Source organism: Colias philodice, chromosome 19 (assembly GCF_061535455.1).
Source record: "Colias philodice isolate Cphi_HAF_F1 chromosome 19, ilColPhil1 Martin Lab GWU primary, whole genome shotgun sequence".
Taxonomy (NCBI): Eukaryota; Metazoa; Arthropoda; class Insecta; order Lepidoptera; family Pieridae; genus Colias; species Colias philodice.
The window spans coordinates 9,050,765-9,069,141 of record NC_143104.1 but is presented as its reverse complement, the minus strand read 5'-3'; the positions used below and the strand labels follow the sequence as shown (position 1 = coordinate 9,069,141).

General features: G+C 31.7%; 1 protein-coding gene and 1 long non-coding RNA gene across 2 annotated transcripts in view; both read right to left on the bottom strand.

Annotated features, from left to right (window-relative positions):
- Nucleotides 1–107: 107 nt before the first annotated feature.
- On the bottom strand, nt 108–2,983 carry LOC149480106 (uncharacterized). The gene is made up of 2 exons (XR_016317150.1): nt 2,868–2,983; nt 108–1,910 (listed from the first exon to the last, which is right to left on the bottom strand). It is a non-coding gene; the product is annotated as an uncharacterized LOC149480106 (long non-coding RNA).
- Nucleotides 2,984–5,858: 2,875 nt separating this feature from the next.
- Nucleotides 5,859–18,377, bottom strand: part of nAChRbeta2 (nicotinic acetylcholine receptor beta2) — a 36,976-nt gene continuing 24,457 nt past the window's right edge. Inside the window, exon 11 of the mRNA XM_089707317.1 lies at nt 5,859–6,921. Within this exon, the coding sequence (XP_089563443.1) occupies nt 6,706–6,921 (216 nt within the window). The 3' untranslated portion in view covers nt 5,859–6,705. The remainder of the gene's footprint in view (nt 6,922–18,377) is intronic.

The window sequence follows — 18,377 nt, the reverse complement described above, 5'->3', positions numbered from 1 at the left end:
AAAATCTAATAATTATAGGTAATAACCTATATTATCAGATATTCTCTATAAAAATAATATCTCTAATTCATTGGGTAAGGTAAGAGGATGAAAATAAAAACCAAATAAATATTTTTATCGTTTATTTGTGCATAAATATTAAGTACGTTATACATATTTGTAATTTACATAACAGTTGCTTAAAAATAAATAAAACCCACAGCCAACATTACACAAGCCACAATTATATTATTCCAAATACATATTAAAACAATGAAGTATCTTAAATATCAAAGAAACAGCAGATTAGCAATAGCTAAGAATAAACAAGCAAATAAAAAAATTTGGCAATTACATGGAAGAGATATAGTTATTATTCATAATTATATAAATATGTTTAAATTACTTTTATTGGTTATAATATCATTACACTAATACACATTAAAATATTTTTTGACTAGATTATTTTGCTAAAGTTCTAAAATACATTTTTTAAACTAAATTTCTACAATATTTGATGTTCGAGTGTCGGGTTCTTTTATTCCATTATATTATATACTTTCCTACCAATTATTTATTTTCAAATAATAATTCCTAATAATGTGCTATATCACTATTATTATTATTTAAAATATTAATTATATAAACTTATTTAAATTACTATAACTGGTTATAATATCCTTACACTAACTTTCGATTAACAATTTTCGTCTTATAATAAATACTTAGTTCCTAAAGGTTGATTAACGCTATATCATATGTGTTGGATCTGTACCGATTATTTTCGTAAAAATTCAAAATGAAATATATAACGAAATGATAATCTACTCATTAATATATTTTTTACTAGATTTAATTACTAATATTCTTAAATACATTTTATATACTAAATTTCTACAATATTTGAACGTTGAGGATAGCTTTCTTTTATTAAGTACATTATATTATATACCTACCTATTATTTATTTTCAAAAAAGTATTTCTAATAATGTGCTATAGTTCATTCGAGTTAAGAAAATATTGACTCATAAAAATTGCAACTACACCGTAAAGGTGTATTCACATTGAGGTAAATTTAAAACAATATAGATACGTTTAAAAAAAGTTTAATGAATAAAAATATTTTAATAAAAAATTATAATATTTTAATCACAATCACTAGAATCTTCATTGGTTTTTATAATAAATGGATTTTCTTCTGCAATTTCCATGACGTCATACAAATGTCACATAGCCCTCTTTTATCATACGGTCGCAGCAATCAGCATGTCTTCCAGCGACTAGCCTCTACGACGTTTACTACGTCATAAAATATTTTTAACAGCACTCATTTTATAAGTTGTATGCAGCAACCTAATTTTTTATTTTTGCCAACACTAACTCAACAGGATTGAGTTTACAATTGTACGGTGGCAGTCGGAGAACTTGCCATTACTTTTTGCAGTTTTTGCAGTACTCAATCAAATATTTAGTATATTGTGGGGTGATCACTGTGAACTTGACTTTATATTTTTTTGCGACGAGATTAGACGGGGGCGTGGCTAGGGAAGAGGACAATGATGAGTCACTATTTTCTCAAAGTGAATAAACTATATTCTCTTATTATGTAAAATAATAATTATATTTTATTTAAATTACTTTTATATAATATCATAACAGTAACTTTTCGATTAACAATTTTCGTCTTATCACGAATACTTAGTTCCTAAAGGTTGATTAACGCTATTACCATGTCTTCGATTTGCACCGATTATTTTCATGCAAATTCAAAATTAAATACATACGAAATGATAGTCTACAGTCTACACATTAATGTTATGACTAGATGTAATGACTACAATTCTCAAATATTTTTTTTAACTAAATTTCTACAATATTTGATGGTTGAGTATCGGGTTCTTTTATTCCATTATATTATATACTTTCCTACCTATTATTACTATTCGACGACGCGGTTGGCGCAGTGGTAAAGTAACTGCCTACTGAGCCGACGGTCCCGGGTTCGATCCCCGGTCAGGGCAAATATTTGTGTGATGAACTCAATTATCTGTTCTTGGGTCTGGGTGTTATTATCTATATATATGTATTTATTAAATATTATATTTATCGTCGCCTAGTACCCACAACACAAGCCTTAATTGAGCTTATTGTTGGACTAGGTCGATTTGTGTAATAATGTCCTATAATAATATTTACTTTCAAATAAGTATTCCTAATAACGTGCTATTCTCTTATTACAGTAGAACGCCGATTATCCGGACGCCGATTAACCAAATCGCCAATTATCCGAAGAGGTCTTTAGCGTAATATAAAAAATTAAAACCAAGTAATTTAGTAATTTTTGATCTGTTTTCTTGTAACAAGTTAGAATTCACTGGAGTCCAAACATATTTCATTTTTTTTTTGCTGAAAGCGAGAGGCAAGAAACTACATGTTGCGCTTAATAAAGTTTATTCTATTTTCGACACTTCGTTTTCCTATTATGTCCAGTTATCCGAATTTTCGATTATCCAAATCAACCCCCATACAAATTAATAAGGAAAATCAGCGTTCTACTGTATCTTAAATAATGATTATATAAACTTATTTACATTACTATTACTGGTTATAATATCATTACACTAACTTTCGATTAACAATTTTCGTCTTATAATAAATACTTAGTTCCTAAAGATTGATTAACGCTATATCATATGTGTTGGATCTGTACCGATTATTTTCGTGAAAATTCAAAATGAAATATATAACGAAATGATAATCTACTCATTAATATATTTTTGACTAGATTTAATTACTAAAATTCTTAAATACATTTTATATACTAAATTTCTACAATATTTGAACGTCGAGGATCGCTTTCTTTTATTACATTATATTATATACCTACCTACTATTTATTTTCAAATAAGTATTCCTAATAATGTGTTATAGTTCATTCGAGTTAAGAAAATATTGACTCGTAATTGCAACTGTATTCACATTGAAGCAAAAACTAAAACAATATAGATACGTTTCAAAAAAGTTTAATAAAAAAAATATATTTTAATAAAAAATTATAATAGGTATATATTTTAATCACTATCATTAAAATCCTTATTGGTAGATATTAATAATAAATGCATTTTGGAAAGAAACGTTGGTAAAATAAATAAATAAATAAAAAAGACGGGTTGCACTCCGGGAGTGCCGGCAGAAGTGAAAACTTGATTATTAACGTTGAGCATGTTTGATATTTTGGAATGGTATCCGTCTTACGCTTTTTCGATCAGGTCACGTGTCCTGACGCGAGTTTAAGATTTTATACCCATTACAGGAAAAGTGCTCAACGCCGCTAAAGAAGTTGTCACTTCAATAAATTTTCTTCTGTAAATTTCATGACGTCATACAAATTTCACATACCTAGTATATTTTCCTCTTTTACCACAAGGTCGCAGCATTTCTTCCATCGACTAGCATCTGCGACATTTACTACGTCATAAAATATTTTTAACAGCACTCATTTTAAAGTTTGTATTGTTAGCAGCAACATAATTTTTTATTCGGGCCCACACCAACTCAATAGGATTGAGTTTGTAACGGTACGGTGGCAGTCGGGGAACTTCAATGTCATAACTTTTTGCAGTTTTTGCAGTAGTCAATCAAATATTTATTGTGGAGTGATCACTGTAAACTTGACTTTATATTTTTTTGCGACGAGATTAGATGGGAGCGTGGCTAGGGCAGAGGACAGGGATGAGTCACTATTTTCTCAACGTGAATGAACTATATTATCTTATGATGTAAAACAATAATTATATTTTATTTAAATTACCTACTTTTATACAGGGTGTCCCAAAAAGTAGTGATGAACGGAAGCTGGGAGGTAGAGGACCTAGAGGGCTATCCGAATCACCCCCATGTATGTTATGCGATTTTTCGTATTTTTGGAGTTATGACGTTTTTTTCAATTTTTCACTTATCGCCGAGTACGATGATATTTTCACTCATGGTGACGTCAATTATTGCGCTAGATGCTTGATTTTTTTTTTGTTTGCTAAGCTGAAAGATAGGCCAATTCAGTATGGTAACATTTACTATCGTTAGATATTTGAATGGAATAAAAAAAGAATTAAATGCCAAGAAAGATAAAATTACCCAGTATGCTCACCACTTCAAGGGCCCGTAAAAAAATAAAATCACATAAAAAAAGTTTTCCGTTTGGCTTTTAAAAACTTGCTCTATCTATCAGGTAGCTACCCTGAAAATTTCATTTTATTATTCAGAAGGCTTCAATCGAAAAATTGAAATCTAAATGTGGTAAGTGCAAAAATTGAATTAACATGATGATTAATAAAAACAAATTAAAACCAATAACAAGGTGTTTAATTAACATAAATTTTTAAAATGACCCCGCTGTTGCCCAGTGCAAGTGCGACATCACCGTAAAAAGTTGTCTTTTAAATGTATGAATGCCCTTTTATCATTTTAGTGGTTTCTTTTGCTACTATGAATTTCCGGGTTATTTCGTCCATATTGTGGCAGTCTCTAGTCTTTGTAGTATCCCCACGGAAAAAAATCGATAGAGTTTATGTACCGGGGACCGTGGAAGCCAGGCTAAAGGGCAAAGATACCCTGAAAGATGGATTGGTCGTTGCAGCCTGCGCATGCGCCGGTGACGCCTGCCCCTCACAGGTCCCTCGACCTAAACCCCATTGATTTGTTTCAATGAGGATACTAAAAAGACCACGGCTACTTGAGAGAATGCCACAATTTGGACGAAATAACCCGAAAATTCATAGTAGCTGAAGTAACCATTAAAAATGATAAAAGGGCATTCAGACATTTAAAAGACAACTTTTTACGGTGATGTCGCACTTACATTGAGCAACAGCGGGGTTATTTTAAAAATTTCTGGTAATTAAACACCTATTTATTGGTTTTAATTTGGTTTTAATGATCATCATGTTAATAAAATTTTTGCACTTACCACATTTAGATTCAAATTTTTCGATTGAAGCCTTCTGAATAATAAAATGAAATTTTTAGGGTAGCTACCTGATAGATAGAGCAAGTTTTTAAAGGCCAAATGGAAAACTTTTTTTATGTGATTTTATTTTTTATGGGCCCTTGAAGTTGTGAACGTACTGGGTAATTTTATCTTTCTTGGCATTAAATTCTTTTTTTTTATTCCATTCGAAGATCTAACGATAGTAAATGTTACCATACTGAATTGGCCTATCTTTCAGCTTAGCACACAAAAAAAAATCAAGCATCTAGCGCAATAATTCACGTCACCATAAATAAAAATCTCATCGTACTCAGCGATAGATGAAAAATTGAAAAAAACGTCATAACTCCGAAAATACGAAAAATCGCATAACATACATGGGGGTGATTCGGATAGCCCTCTAGGTCCTCTACCTCCCAGCTTCCGTTCATCACTACTTTTTGGGACACCCTGTATAATATCTTAACACTAACATTTCGATTAACAATTTTCGTCTTATCACTAATACTTAGTTCCTAAAGGTTGATTAACGCTATTACCATGTCTTCGATTTGCACCGATTATTTTCATTAAATTCAAAATTAAATACATACGAAATGATAATCTACACATTAATATATTTATGACTAGATTTAATTGCTAGAATTCTTAAATAAATTATTTAACTAAGTTTCTACAATATTTGATGGTCGAGTATCGGGTTCTTTTATTCCATCTTAATATATATAAATCTCGTGTCACAATGTTTGTCCTCAATGGACTCCTAAACCACTTAACCGATTATAATAAAATTCGCACACCATGTGCAGTTCGATCCAACTTGAGAGATAGGATAGGTTTTATCCCGGAAATCCCACAGGAAAGGGAACTATGCGGGGTTTTCTCTGAAAACGCGAGCGAAGCCGCGGGCGGAAAGCTAGTTATATTATATACTTTCCTACATATCTCTTATTACAGTAGAACGCCAATTATCCGGACGCCGTATAACCGAATCGTCAATTATCCGAAGCGGTCTTTAGCGTAATATTTATGACTAGATTTAATTACTAGAATTCTTAAATAAGTTTTTAACTAAATTTCTACAATATTTATAGGTCGAGGATCGCCTTTATATTCCTATTATTTACTTTCAAATAAGTATTCCTAAAAAAGAGCTATTCTCTTATTATTTTAAAGAATAATTATTAGTTATATATACATTTATTTAAATTACTTTTACAGGTTTAAATATTATTACACTAACTTTTCGATTAACAATTTTCGTCTTATCATAAATACTTAGTTCCTAAAGGTTGATTAACGCTATACCTTGTGTATTGCACCGCTTATTTTATGCGTTATAAATACTTTCCTATCTATTATTAATTACTTTTAATATTGTGCTATTAGTATTTTAATATTTAAATTATTTGCTACAATAGGATATATGATTCATGGCCAAAGGTGGCCAAATTATAACGACAAAGTAATTTCTTAAATTCTTACAGTTTGCCGGTATATTGGCATAGTTTTTTTTTTACTTATTTTATGCAAAATTAATATTTGTGCGTTTATCTTTACTCTTTCCCGCGTGTAGGGTTGAGTCAATTTGGATGGATTTTTATCGATACATAAAAGGAACCTTGGTTGGCTATATACCAACATCTTATACATATACCGATAAGTTAGGCTTTCAAAATTACTTATTGTGCGAAACTCATGTAATAATTTGGCCACAATTCTCTTTCTAAATAACCATCTAAACAATACCAATAGTTTCAATATCCTTAGGATAATAGAAGTTATTCTTTCGCATCGGTATAGAAGATAATTCCTGATCAACGGGAACACGGGTATCATACAAAGATGGCGACTGAAATATAATACCGAAAGTGCCGACAAAACACGCGATTGTAAACAACCAAAGGAAAAACCTGTCCAGGACCATTGACATGAATTTCCAATCTTCGACCACCTGTGGAGGGATAAATAATGAGCACATACACAGTTGGAAAAGTTCTTGTAGATTAAGGGTCGATTTTTCAATGCTTGGATAAAACTTATCCGTCCAATAAAGTATTACACGATAATATTAAAATGTTACGTAAACTGTCAAATACGGGCAATTAGAATACGTTTTTAAAATGGTAGTTTTATACATTATCCGTCGAATAAGTTTTAACCAAGGATTGAAAAATCAGCCCTAAAACACTTAAATGGCTATTTTCATTGTTCACAGCTTCTTGATTTGTTCTGTTTACCTTATCCGTTAATTAACAAATAATGTACGAAAATTAGTATAGATAATATTATACATATATGGTATATAAAATAATAGGACATTATCTGCAAGCGGTAACGACCCTAAGTAAATTAAACTAAAAATATATTTAATAGGAAATAAATATATAAATGAATGTCTTAACTGCCATAGATTTTCCAATACAGATTTAACGGTGTAGCAACTCTACGTGTGTCAACTCTAGTAAGTTTAAGATGAATGAAGTCTTTAGATATTACTTCAAAGACTAGTTCCGCCCTGATTGCAAATAATTTTATTAAAACCTCCCACGTATCCGCCAATCAATAGTTCCAAACAAAAGGGTCGCAACTCAAAGTAGACCTTTGGTTAACGCGTCTTCACTCATCAATGGTTTAACTATCAGTGCGTTAATCCACCCTGTATAAGATGGGCCCATGATGGACTAGTCTTAACGAGGGATTGTACTATAATGTTATGAATATATTCTGTTATTATAAGTTACACGCTTGTGTTAATTTTCCTTTATGGATGGTTGTATTTTGCCGTTCATCACCTATAAATAGCATTTGTAAATTATATCAAAGTTCTACCGTTTTCTAATGAAAATCATATTTATAATTAGCGAATAATTGCATAAATTGAATTAAAAAGTGAATTCTTTGCCAAATTTAATCTGCATTGGAATAACCACTAAATTAAAGACAATTTTAAAATTTGCTTTATAATTTAAGCCAATATAAATTCTTAGCATACTTCAATAATTGAATCCTTATAGAATCGTGTCCAATTATGGTAAGCAGCTCATTTCATTGTCCTGGTTTATTCGCTTGTTTTCAAAGCATCTAATTGAACCCCTTAGCTACAAAATGTAAGGCATTTTTTCATTATTTCCCTTCTCCAATGGGTTTTGTGCTTTAGTAATGAAAGGAAGCGTATTATGGCGTAATTTCCTGATGTAGATTAAGAGGCTAGCGATAATGTTACGCTGATGAAAACTAAAGGACTTTGTTGTTATTGCGCGCGCGGTTGAGAAGGGCTTTTTAAAATTGCAACATAATACTTATACGAAAACTAGCGAACATAAAGCTTGCCTTTACAGCTCATAGTGAATCCGATTTAAAATACATCCTCCAGCTATTTTGTATTGACGTATGCAAAATAGAGAAAAGATACCGAGTTAACATGAAATATAAAACGTATTTGAGAATATAGAGTAGAAAATTCGTATTTCTCTAGAATTTAAGAACATCTAGGAACGACTAAAACTCGACTTTTTACTGAGAAAGAAGGATAGAACTGGCCGGTAACTCAATAGATATCCTTGGCAATGTGTCAGGAACAGTTTCATGTTATATTATCAAAACTCGAGAGGATAAGATCCATTTTAAAATTGAGACAAGACTTTTGAAATATAATAAAAAAAACTTGTTATTTGAGAAGATAACTATCCTGTGCTCGATTTATATATATATATACCTAGTAGTTATAGGCAAAAATCGATTTATTAATGTTATAATAACTTCGAATTTAATCAACGAAATTAATGAAAGGCTTCTATTATAATTAAATTACGATTAAGATAGTGTCGCGATGTATTGTTTTGCACATAAACAACTTTCTATTAAGGGCCGATTTTTCAATGCTTGGATAAAACTTATCCGTCCAATAAAGTATTACACGATAATAATAAAATGTCACGTAAACCGTCAAATACGGGCATTATGAATACGTTTTTAAAATGGTAGTTTTATACATTATTCGACGAATAAATTTTATCCAAGCATTGAAAAATCGGCCCTAAAACATACAAACATTTCGGAATACAATTCGATAATTTAGAAAAACTTAAAGTCGTGAACATCGCAAGGTCCGGTAATAGCAAGGTATACTTAATATCGTATCAATGCAAAATGGCATTTCTTTCCCAGCGGTCGTAGTAAATGTGAATTCTATAAAAGTATTGTAGTTCATAACGAGATTTCCAAAGCGAACTTCAGCCCGACATTGCTCGTTACCGCACTTTTTGCATCCTACGAAAACTAATAAAGTTTACAAACAAGAGAACTATTATTATATTACCTACCTTTAAAGTAAATTTTATACATTTATTCAATCGCAATGCTGTTGAGATATTTGTTGTCGAGTTGTTCGAATTGTTGCAGTAATATTCATTTTAGAGAAATATATTTTGTGTAGAAAGCGTATAAGGTATCGTATGTTTCTTTTCACTATTAGTTTACTTTAGAAGTAGTTGCTGATGTTATCATGAAAAGAGAAGATATTATATTTATTTAAGATCGTAACAGATCTATGTCCCTAGTACCATAATTACATAGTACCAAATCAAAATGGACACAATATCTGAACCTCGTGCCGTCTAAAAGTAAATTCATTTAAAAATTACATGAGCATATAAAATATTTGTAATTCCTGTACAGCAGAGTGGCCGGCACCTAAAAGGAACTCCCAACTCATGCAAGCAAGAATTCAATTAAAAAATTAAATAAAAATAAACCATTCCATTCATAACTTTTACAGCGCGTTAAAAGTGTACATTAGCGTCTACTAATTTATTTATTAAAGCCGGCCACAGTATAAATTAATGCCACTTGTATTCCGTCTGGAATACTCAGTAGGTCAAAGTTGTACCAGCCAATGTTAGCTGAAATCACTACGAGCCAGCACTCGAGGGATTTGAGAACACTCCTTTACAAGCACTGCTTGCTTGTGTTTTTGGATGGGATTATAATGGTATCATGTTAGTACTCTTCCGTTATTAAAACATATGAAAATCGATTATGGAAATTAACCCGTAAATATGTTTTTGTATATTCGATATTGCTTTGTTAATTTGACTGAAACTTTAATTAAATCTCTAGTGAATTTACTATGTCAAGGAAATCTATAATATATATAAAACTCAAAGGTGACTGATATAGTGATCTATCAACGCACAGCCCAAACCACTGGACGTATCGGGCTCAAATTTGGCATGCAGGTAGATGTCATAACGTAGGCGTCCCCTAAGAAAGGATTTTAGAAAATTCATCCCCTAAAGGGGTAAAATAGGGGATGAAAACTTATACCATGAAAAATTATCTTTTCCACGCAAGCGAAGCTGCGGGCAACAGCTAGTCTATTATAAGAATAAACATTATAAGATATGAAAGCAATAAGAAAGAAGACAGTACAAAGCATTGTTATAAACTTAAAATAATCCTCTTTCGTGTCTGCAACACTCGTGGCCTGCGGCCAAAACATATTTTCCACACCTCGTATCACATTTACACAGCTACAATTCAACGTTAATCAGATGAAAATGCCATTGTTTGCATTAGATATGCTATTACTACAATATTAAATTACATTCAATACGCAAACAACGATATCGCAGTGAACCAATTCGATTAATCCTTAAATTATCTAGCACGTAATGTAAATTTAAACAATGTTTGTATGAATTTAATTATTTTGATATGTTCACACGGATTTTGGTTAAGCGAAATATAATTGTAAGTATTCATATTATGTTTCGTTGAACCATAAACCGTATTAAAAGTTTAAAGATAAGCTCATAGTGGAATTCAATTAAAATGTTGTTGATACATTAAAGCCATATTATGTGCGTTGGAATGACGAGTAAATGAGTTTTATTTTACGAATAATTATTATTTTAAATGTTTATAGCGATGTACGGTCAGAGCGTGGCTATAAAATATCTGATTTAAAATTAAAATTAGAGATAAACTACGATAACATGGCGCGCCCCTCCAAAATTCAAAACGTTTGAAAGTATTTGTGAAATTCATAATAAATAATATAATATAATAATAAAAATTAATAATTTAATTATTATATTATTATAAATAATAATAATATAATATTTAAATATTTGTATTTCACTACACACATTGAAACAGTAATTTGGAGGGGCGCGCCATGTTATCGTAGTTTATCTCTACTTCAATGGATAATTTCACGAATTTGGAGTTAAATTTAAAATCTTATTCACACAAAATTTAGTTCGAGAACCTTTAATCCAATAAAAACTCGATAAATCTTATAAATAGCGCAATGTGCTAAAATATTGAAGTAAGTAGCGCATATAAAATGAATGGCTCCCCACAAGGCATTCCAAGAGTGCAACTGATGCACTTTAAGAAGAATGTTCTGAATTTTTATACCCTCCCGCGTTTTATTGCGGGATTGCATTTTAATATTCACCACGTGTTAACAATGTAAATTTACAGTTTGATGTGCTCGTAAACTTTCTCATACACCACACGAAATATGTTTATCAAAATTTAGAAAAACATGCGATCAAACAATGTGGTGTACTGTATAACCTTTCAAACATAAACATGGATTGAAAATCGATTACAGAACGCCGAAAGCGCTGGCCATATAAAAACAGAGACTAAAACGTAATCTTGTTTCACCGAGGGTTAAAACAACCGCATTGTTTACGTTGAATGAAAATCTTTCCAGAAGAATCGATTTGGGAGGTATCGAAATGCATAATATTGTCACGTTTTTAAGTATTTTCCAATAGCAATGCACTCCTTGGGAGCAATACGCCGATCCACTTGTTAAAGTGGTTTGGGAGTGAAGCGAAATTCAATATCCGCCCTTACCGCACATCTCATAATGGCTTCTATGCCTCGGAGACACTTTCCACTTTTATGATGTTTAATATACTCAAAGGATATGAAATTCGCATAAACATTAATAGGTGTAGCTTATTGAGTTCACTTTATCGATTATGCCTTTTATTCGTACTTATAACTTTATAGGCGCAGAAAGAGAAATGGTAGATATTATTGTTACAATATGCTCAAATGTTAATAATATCATAACGAAAAAAACGATCCATCTCTATCGTTTTAAGGAACAATGGTTTAGAAACTATGTTCGACATTCCTCTACCTTCACCATTCCAATTTCACATAAACACAATCTAACAGAAATTACGTTGTATACTTTTACTTTGTGGATCATACAAATTATACTTTTCATAGAAACCATTTCTAGAAAACCTCCTGATATTTACGAACTAAACATTTCAATAAACAATTTCCATGGAAATATCTATTTTCAATACCGTGCGAAATTGAATACAAGTCTGCGAACGTTAAATTGTTCCACAGAACCGCACACAAACTAGCTTCAACTTCTTACAATCAGATAATAAGAAATACAGCTTCGAGGTCTTACATTTTTCTAGAAACTTCGCCATTCCTTTACGACTCCTAAGCCTTAAAATCCATTCTGTCGTTTAGGAACACGGGAATATATATTTTATTTCTATTCAAATAATGTTGAAATTCGATCGGACGCTCGAAACAGTTTGTTAGGTTTGTGGGTATAATATGAGGGAAATCCGCCTCAAATACTGTTAGTGCCTAGGAATGGGAATCCGTGTTTACCCCGATATCCAACTCATGGGATTGCTGTTTGAAAAAGCAATCAACTGAAATGAACGTAGACGTATTGAATAGATTATTTTGTGTCGATGCTGATAATGGAATATTTAATGGGAACGTTTCACAATATTTAGGTTTTGACCTTTAATTTAAAAAGGTGTATTTCTATAGTTAACCTTTCTAACTGTGAGGTGGAAACTAGAGAGCTCAATTAAGTAGGGCGTGTGTCTGTAAAAGCATGTTTTTAAGGTTCATCGCCGTCTCATTTTGAGGTCACGCAGAAAAGCAAAGGGTTGTTTTTACTATATTCAGCAGTTTATTGAGGGCGAGCAGTTAATTGGGTCCCTTATACAAGTGGGCCTGTGTTTAAATATATACAGAGTTTTGAGAGAATTAGCTAGAGAATCTATGCGATGGATTATAAGATTCAGTTTATGTATACGTTTAACTAAGACTATAAGCTTTTTGGTCTTTGGTATATAAGGTTAAATATGGAGAATAATATATTTAAAAAGATTTATTAATCGATTTTCACTAACAACTTTTGTGCCTTAATAATCTATACAATAATCTAAACCTAGGTATGTTATGAAGGAAATGTCTATGAAATTTTCTTTATCTGCTGACTACACTAAAATATTGGAGAAACGTACATAAAAACATCTATAAAACATTACAAAAGACCTTAGGCACAATTTATAAACTACTTCCCTTCAGTTAAAAGAGATAAGAACGACCACCATTAATATAGAAGGAAAAGTGGCAAACAAACTGAAAAGATCATTTTTAAAATGTCAGATCTTTGGTATTGATGGGAATAAATAGCTTTGGGCTGTGTTAGATTTTAAAATGACTTAAAATTTTGTTAAATTTACGTTTTAAATGTATAGTGATTATTATTCAAGTTAAATGAAATAAAAAAAACTGTTTTACTGAATCAAACCTATAAATTAGATTTAAAATAAAAACAGTTGAACTTCAAATGTTTTTAAATTTGTAGGTACTAAAAGAAACAATAAATTCATGTATTTACGAACGATAATTGGAATCATTATCATGATCAAGGGGAGCAAATAAACTGTAAAGATAAGTCTTAATCTACAACTAAATCCTATAATCCGCATTCAGATCGAGAATTCTTCACTAATCCACTGATGGTTTTAAAATTTATTCGCCCAGAGGGTGCTATTTATATAGCCGTTTCAAAAATGAACAGCGGTTATCTACGAGACGTAAAAACGTGTTCGGAATAACAATTCAGTTTGCCATCAACGTTGTCCTTGTAAAAAGATCGATCCGCCCTAGTTTAAAAGCTCTTTGAATTAGGTTGGGTAAAGAACACTATTCCCGCGACAATTGGCGAGCCGTAATTGTTTTACATTCTTCCAAGTTTCTTTTGAAACTTGATATTATTTTGTTGGTGGCAAGTTTTATAAGCGGTATTTAAATAATAAATTTTGAAGGCCAATTAGGCTGATACCTAAAAACACTTAAAGCAGTAAAGGCAGTGTGTCGCCGAATGAGCGTATCATTAGCTTAAAACTGTATATGCTATTCAAGGGGCTTTTGTAAAGATAAAAAATAATTGAAGTTAAAAGTGACATGTTTTCAATAACCATAAAAATATAAATCGTAAAAAATTGGAACGAATATTTCAATTGAATCGTAAAAACTCAATCCACAAATTGTGTCAATGTTGACTTTTCAGAATTGCTTATTACGTGTTCATTGAAATCCTCATATTTCACAAATATTCATAAATTTATCGAGACAAAACAGCATACTGTACAATAACAATAAAATTGAAAAATTGAAACATCTCTTTTGAGCATATTTTACATTTATTTCTAAATCACGATAAGAAGCTGGCGAAGAACAAAACACAAACGCTGTAAAGAATTCCTTTTGTATGCAGTTCCATAGCGGCTCAATAACGAGGAAGCAAACGCATTTCTTCGTACATTAAACAAAGTTAACATTCTACAATAGAGAAGAAAAATTATTTAAGAGTTTCCTTCATGAAAGGCTATTATATCCTTTAAAACTTTGTAACAAACTGTGCCTACATGCTTTTGTCTGGTTCTGAAGGCGGGTCGCTCTTATAATAACTTCATAAATACATAAATAACAAATTCATTCTACGTCTAATATCCTCGAGTTGTTGAAGTTTTCAATTCTCTAAAAAGGACGCTATTGTTAGTGCAAGAAAAGTTTTTACAAGTTATTCTCGGCTGCTTAACCGGTCCCAGAATGATGATAGTTAAGTTCAGTTAGAAAAGTCTTCAATAAAACCCTCTATTGGCTCTCGTCAATACTTATTTTAGATTTTCATTTCTCTTTCACTGCATAATAACCAGGTGATACAAATTCTTAGGGACAAAACAACAAGAGGAGCTACTGCACACAATTTTTTATCGTCTATGACCTATGTCAATTAATTTAACGTTCAATTTAGTCTTAATCTTTTAGGCTATTCTCCCAGATTCGGAAACTAAACTTAGCACTAGCTAGACAGAATTCAACCATCAAGGATCGCAAACTGAGTAACTTGAATTTCAGTGCGTAGCATAGCTTTAGATTTTGGCCGCAGATGCAAATTTTGAGCCGATTATACAACTTCACGCGTTTCTGAATTTAGAAGCGTTAAAAGCAGTCGGCTAAGTGCAGGTCTTAGTATGGAACCATTAGGAAAAGCAAGACAATGTATTAATACAATGCTGTTAGTATAGAGTTGGAGTAATTCAAACTTTTGTTTGTATTCACATAATTTCTAAGCGACTTAGGCAATTACGTAATGAAGCAAAGCAAACTTGATAATTTGTTTCCCGAAAGTGATGGAATTCAATTCACAAATAATTTTGCCATTATAAATTAAACTTTCGTCATTAAATTATATACAGGGTGTCCCAAAAAGTAGTGATGAACGCAAGTTGGGAGGTAGAGGACCTAGAGGGCTATCCGAATCACCCCCATGTATGTTATGCGATTTTTCGTATTTTCGGAGTTATGACGTTTTTTTCAATTTTTCTGCTATCGCCGAGTACGATGATATTTTCACTCATGGTGACGTGAATTATTGCGCTAGATGCTTAATTTTTTTTGTGTGCTAAGCTGAAAGATAGGTCAATTCAGTATGGTAACATTTATTATCGTTAAATCTTCAAATGGAATAAAAAAAAGAGTTAAATGTCAAGAAAGATAAAATTATCCAGTATGTTCAAAACTTCAAGGGCCCATAAAAAAATAAAATCACAAGAAAAAAGTTTTCCATTTGGCTTTTAAAAACTTGCTCTATCTATTGGGTAGCTACCCTAAAAATTTCATTTTATTATTCAGAAGGTTTCAATCGAAAAATTGAAATCTAATGTGATAAGTGCAAATATTTTATTAACATGATGATCATTAAAACTATTAAATAGGTGTTTAATTACCAGAAATTTTTAAAATAACCCTGCTGTGGCTCAATGCAAGTGCGACATCACCTTAAAAAGTTGTCTTTTAAATGTCTGAATGCCCTTTTATCATTTTTAATGGTTTCTTCTGCTACTATGAATTTCAGGGTTATTTCGTCCAAATTGTGGCATTCTTTCAAGTAGCCGAGGTCTTTTTAGTATCCCCATTGAAACAATTCAATGGGGTTTAGGTCGAGGGACCGTGGAGGCCAGGATTTAAGGCAGGCGTCACCGGCGCATGCGCAGGCTGCAACGACCAATCTATCTTTCAGGGTATCTTTGCCCTTTAGCCTGGGCTCCACGGTCCCCGGACATAAACCCTATTAATTTTTTTCCGTGGAGATACTACAAAGACGAGATACTGCCATAATTTGGACGAAATAACCCCGAAATTCATAGTAGCAGAAGAAACCATTAAAAATGATAAAAGGGCATTCAGATATTTAAAAGACAACTTTTTACGGTGATGTCGCACTTGAACTGAGCAACAGCAGGGTTATTTTAAAAATTTCTGGTAATTAAACACCTTGTTATTGGTTTTATTTATTTTTTATTAATCATCATGTAAATTCAATTTTTTCACTTGCCTCATTTAGATTTAAATTTTTCTATTGAAGCCTTCTGAATAATAAAATGAAATTTTCAGGGTAGCTACCTGATAGATAGAGCAAGTTTTTAAAAGCCAAATGGAAAACTTTTTTTATGTGATTTTATTTTTTTACGGGCCCTTGAAGTGGTGAACATACTCGGTAATTTTATCTTTCTTGGCATTTAATTCTTTTTTTATTCCATTCAAAGTTCTAACTATAGTAAATGTTACCATACTGAATTGGCCTATCTTTCAGCTTAGCACAAAAAAAAAATCAAGCATATTCCGCAATAATTGACGTCACCATGAGTGAAAATATCATCGTACTCGGCGATAGCAGAAAAATTGAAAAAAACGTCATAACTCCGAAAATACGAAAAATCGCATAACATACATGGGGGTGATTCGGATAGCCCTCTAGGTCCTCTACCTCCCAACTTGCGTTCATCACTACTTTTTGGGACACCCTGTATAGTGATTGGAGTTGTGTGGAGGCATGCGTTCATACTTTAGAAACTCGAGTGATTGTTCTACAAATTTAAGTGCTTTCTACATTGTTTTGTGTATAAAGTTGACTAATGAATGCATTAATATCATGACCTATTTAATATTTATAAACATGTTGCAGGATTTTAAATTTTTAACTATACCCAATTTAGAATACGATTAAACAAATCATATTGTTATCTCTGCTCAGTTGTCATGACACAAAATTTCCGAAACTTTATACCATTTTGTCGTTATAGGTACTTCACAAATTTTTCAAAACTTTAAACAACTTTAGAATCTCAGTATGACACTAAAAAACAGTATGACACTAAATGTAGACTTTCCGTGTAACAATAATTTCCTTTCCTAATTACGTATATTACAATGCGACACACCTACACCATATTCACGTCACAACTTGTTAAACTTTAATAAATCCTCGTATTTACTTTCATGAAGCAAATTGGAACGTAAGGAAAATCTTAAGAAACGTCTAGCTAGCATTAGAACACGTTAGGTGTCCCACAGGGCACATAACGGAATACACCTCCCGCGGGTACGGTATGGATGACCGCAATTTAAATGTGCTGATTTCGTCTCGTTACTCCTAATGAGATTGACTAATTACATTCGCTGAGAGTGCTTTGAGATTTATCAACATTTGTTCTAGGGTAGCTCTTATAAATGCTAATTAGAACTGTCTTGTATTTGGCGTTCTGTTTTTGATGTTTGTCCTTTACCTAGTTATATATTACGTACTCTGATATATTACCTATTAACGAAATATGAACAAAATTAAATAACAAGATACAACATTGCGCTTTTAGTACATCAACAAACTAGTTCGAAACTTCGCGAAACCACAAATTTGTACGAGCATCTTATTCAGTATGGCAAAGGATTAAAATTAACGTTAAAGATAGTCACGTAATAAACAAGATTAAAACTTTAAACAACGCTATTCAAGCTTTAAACCGTGTTCGAAGTTATGTACGGCTATTTCCTAAGAAATTAAAGACGAAGTTGTCGTTTTAAAGGATCCAGTTAAAAAACTTAAAGAGTTATTTACGTTTAAACTAATTTGCAAGTTAAAGTAGCGCTCGAGTCTTGTAACTTTGATTAAAGTAGACAACTGCTAACTTTGCTTAGACAAAATAAAAAATAAATATTACTTCAGATTTGGAAAAGGATATATTCGTTTCGAAATCTTACATA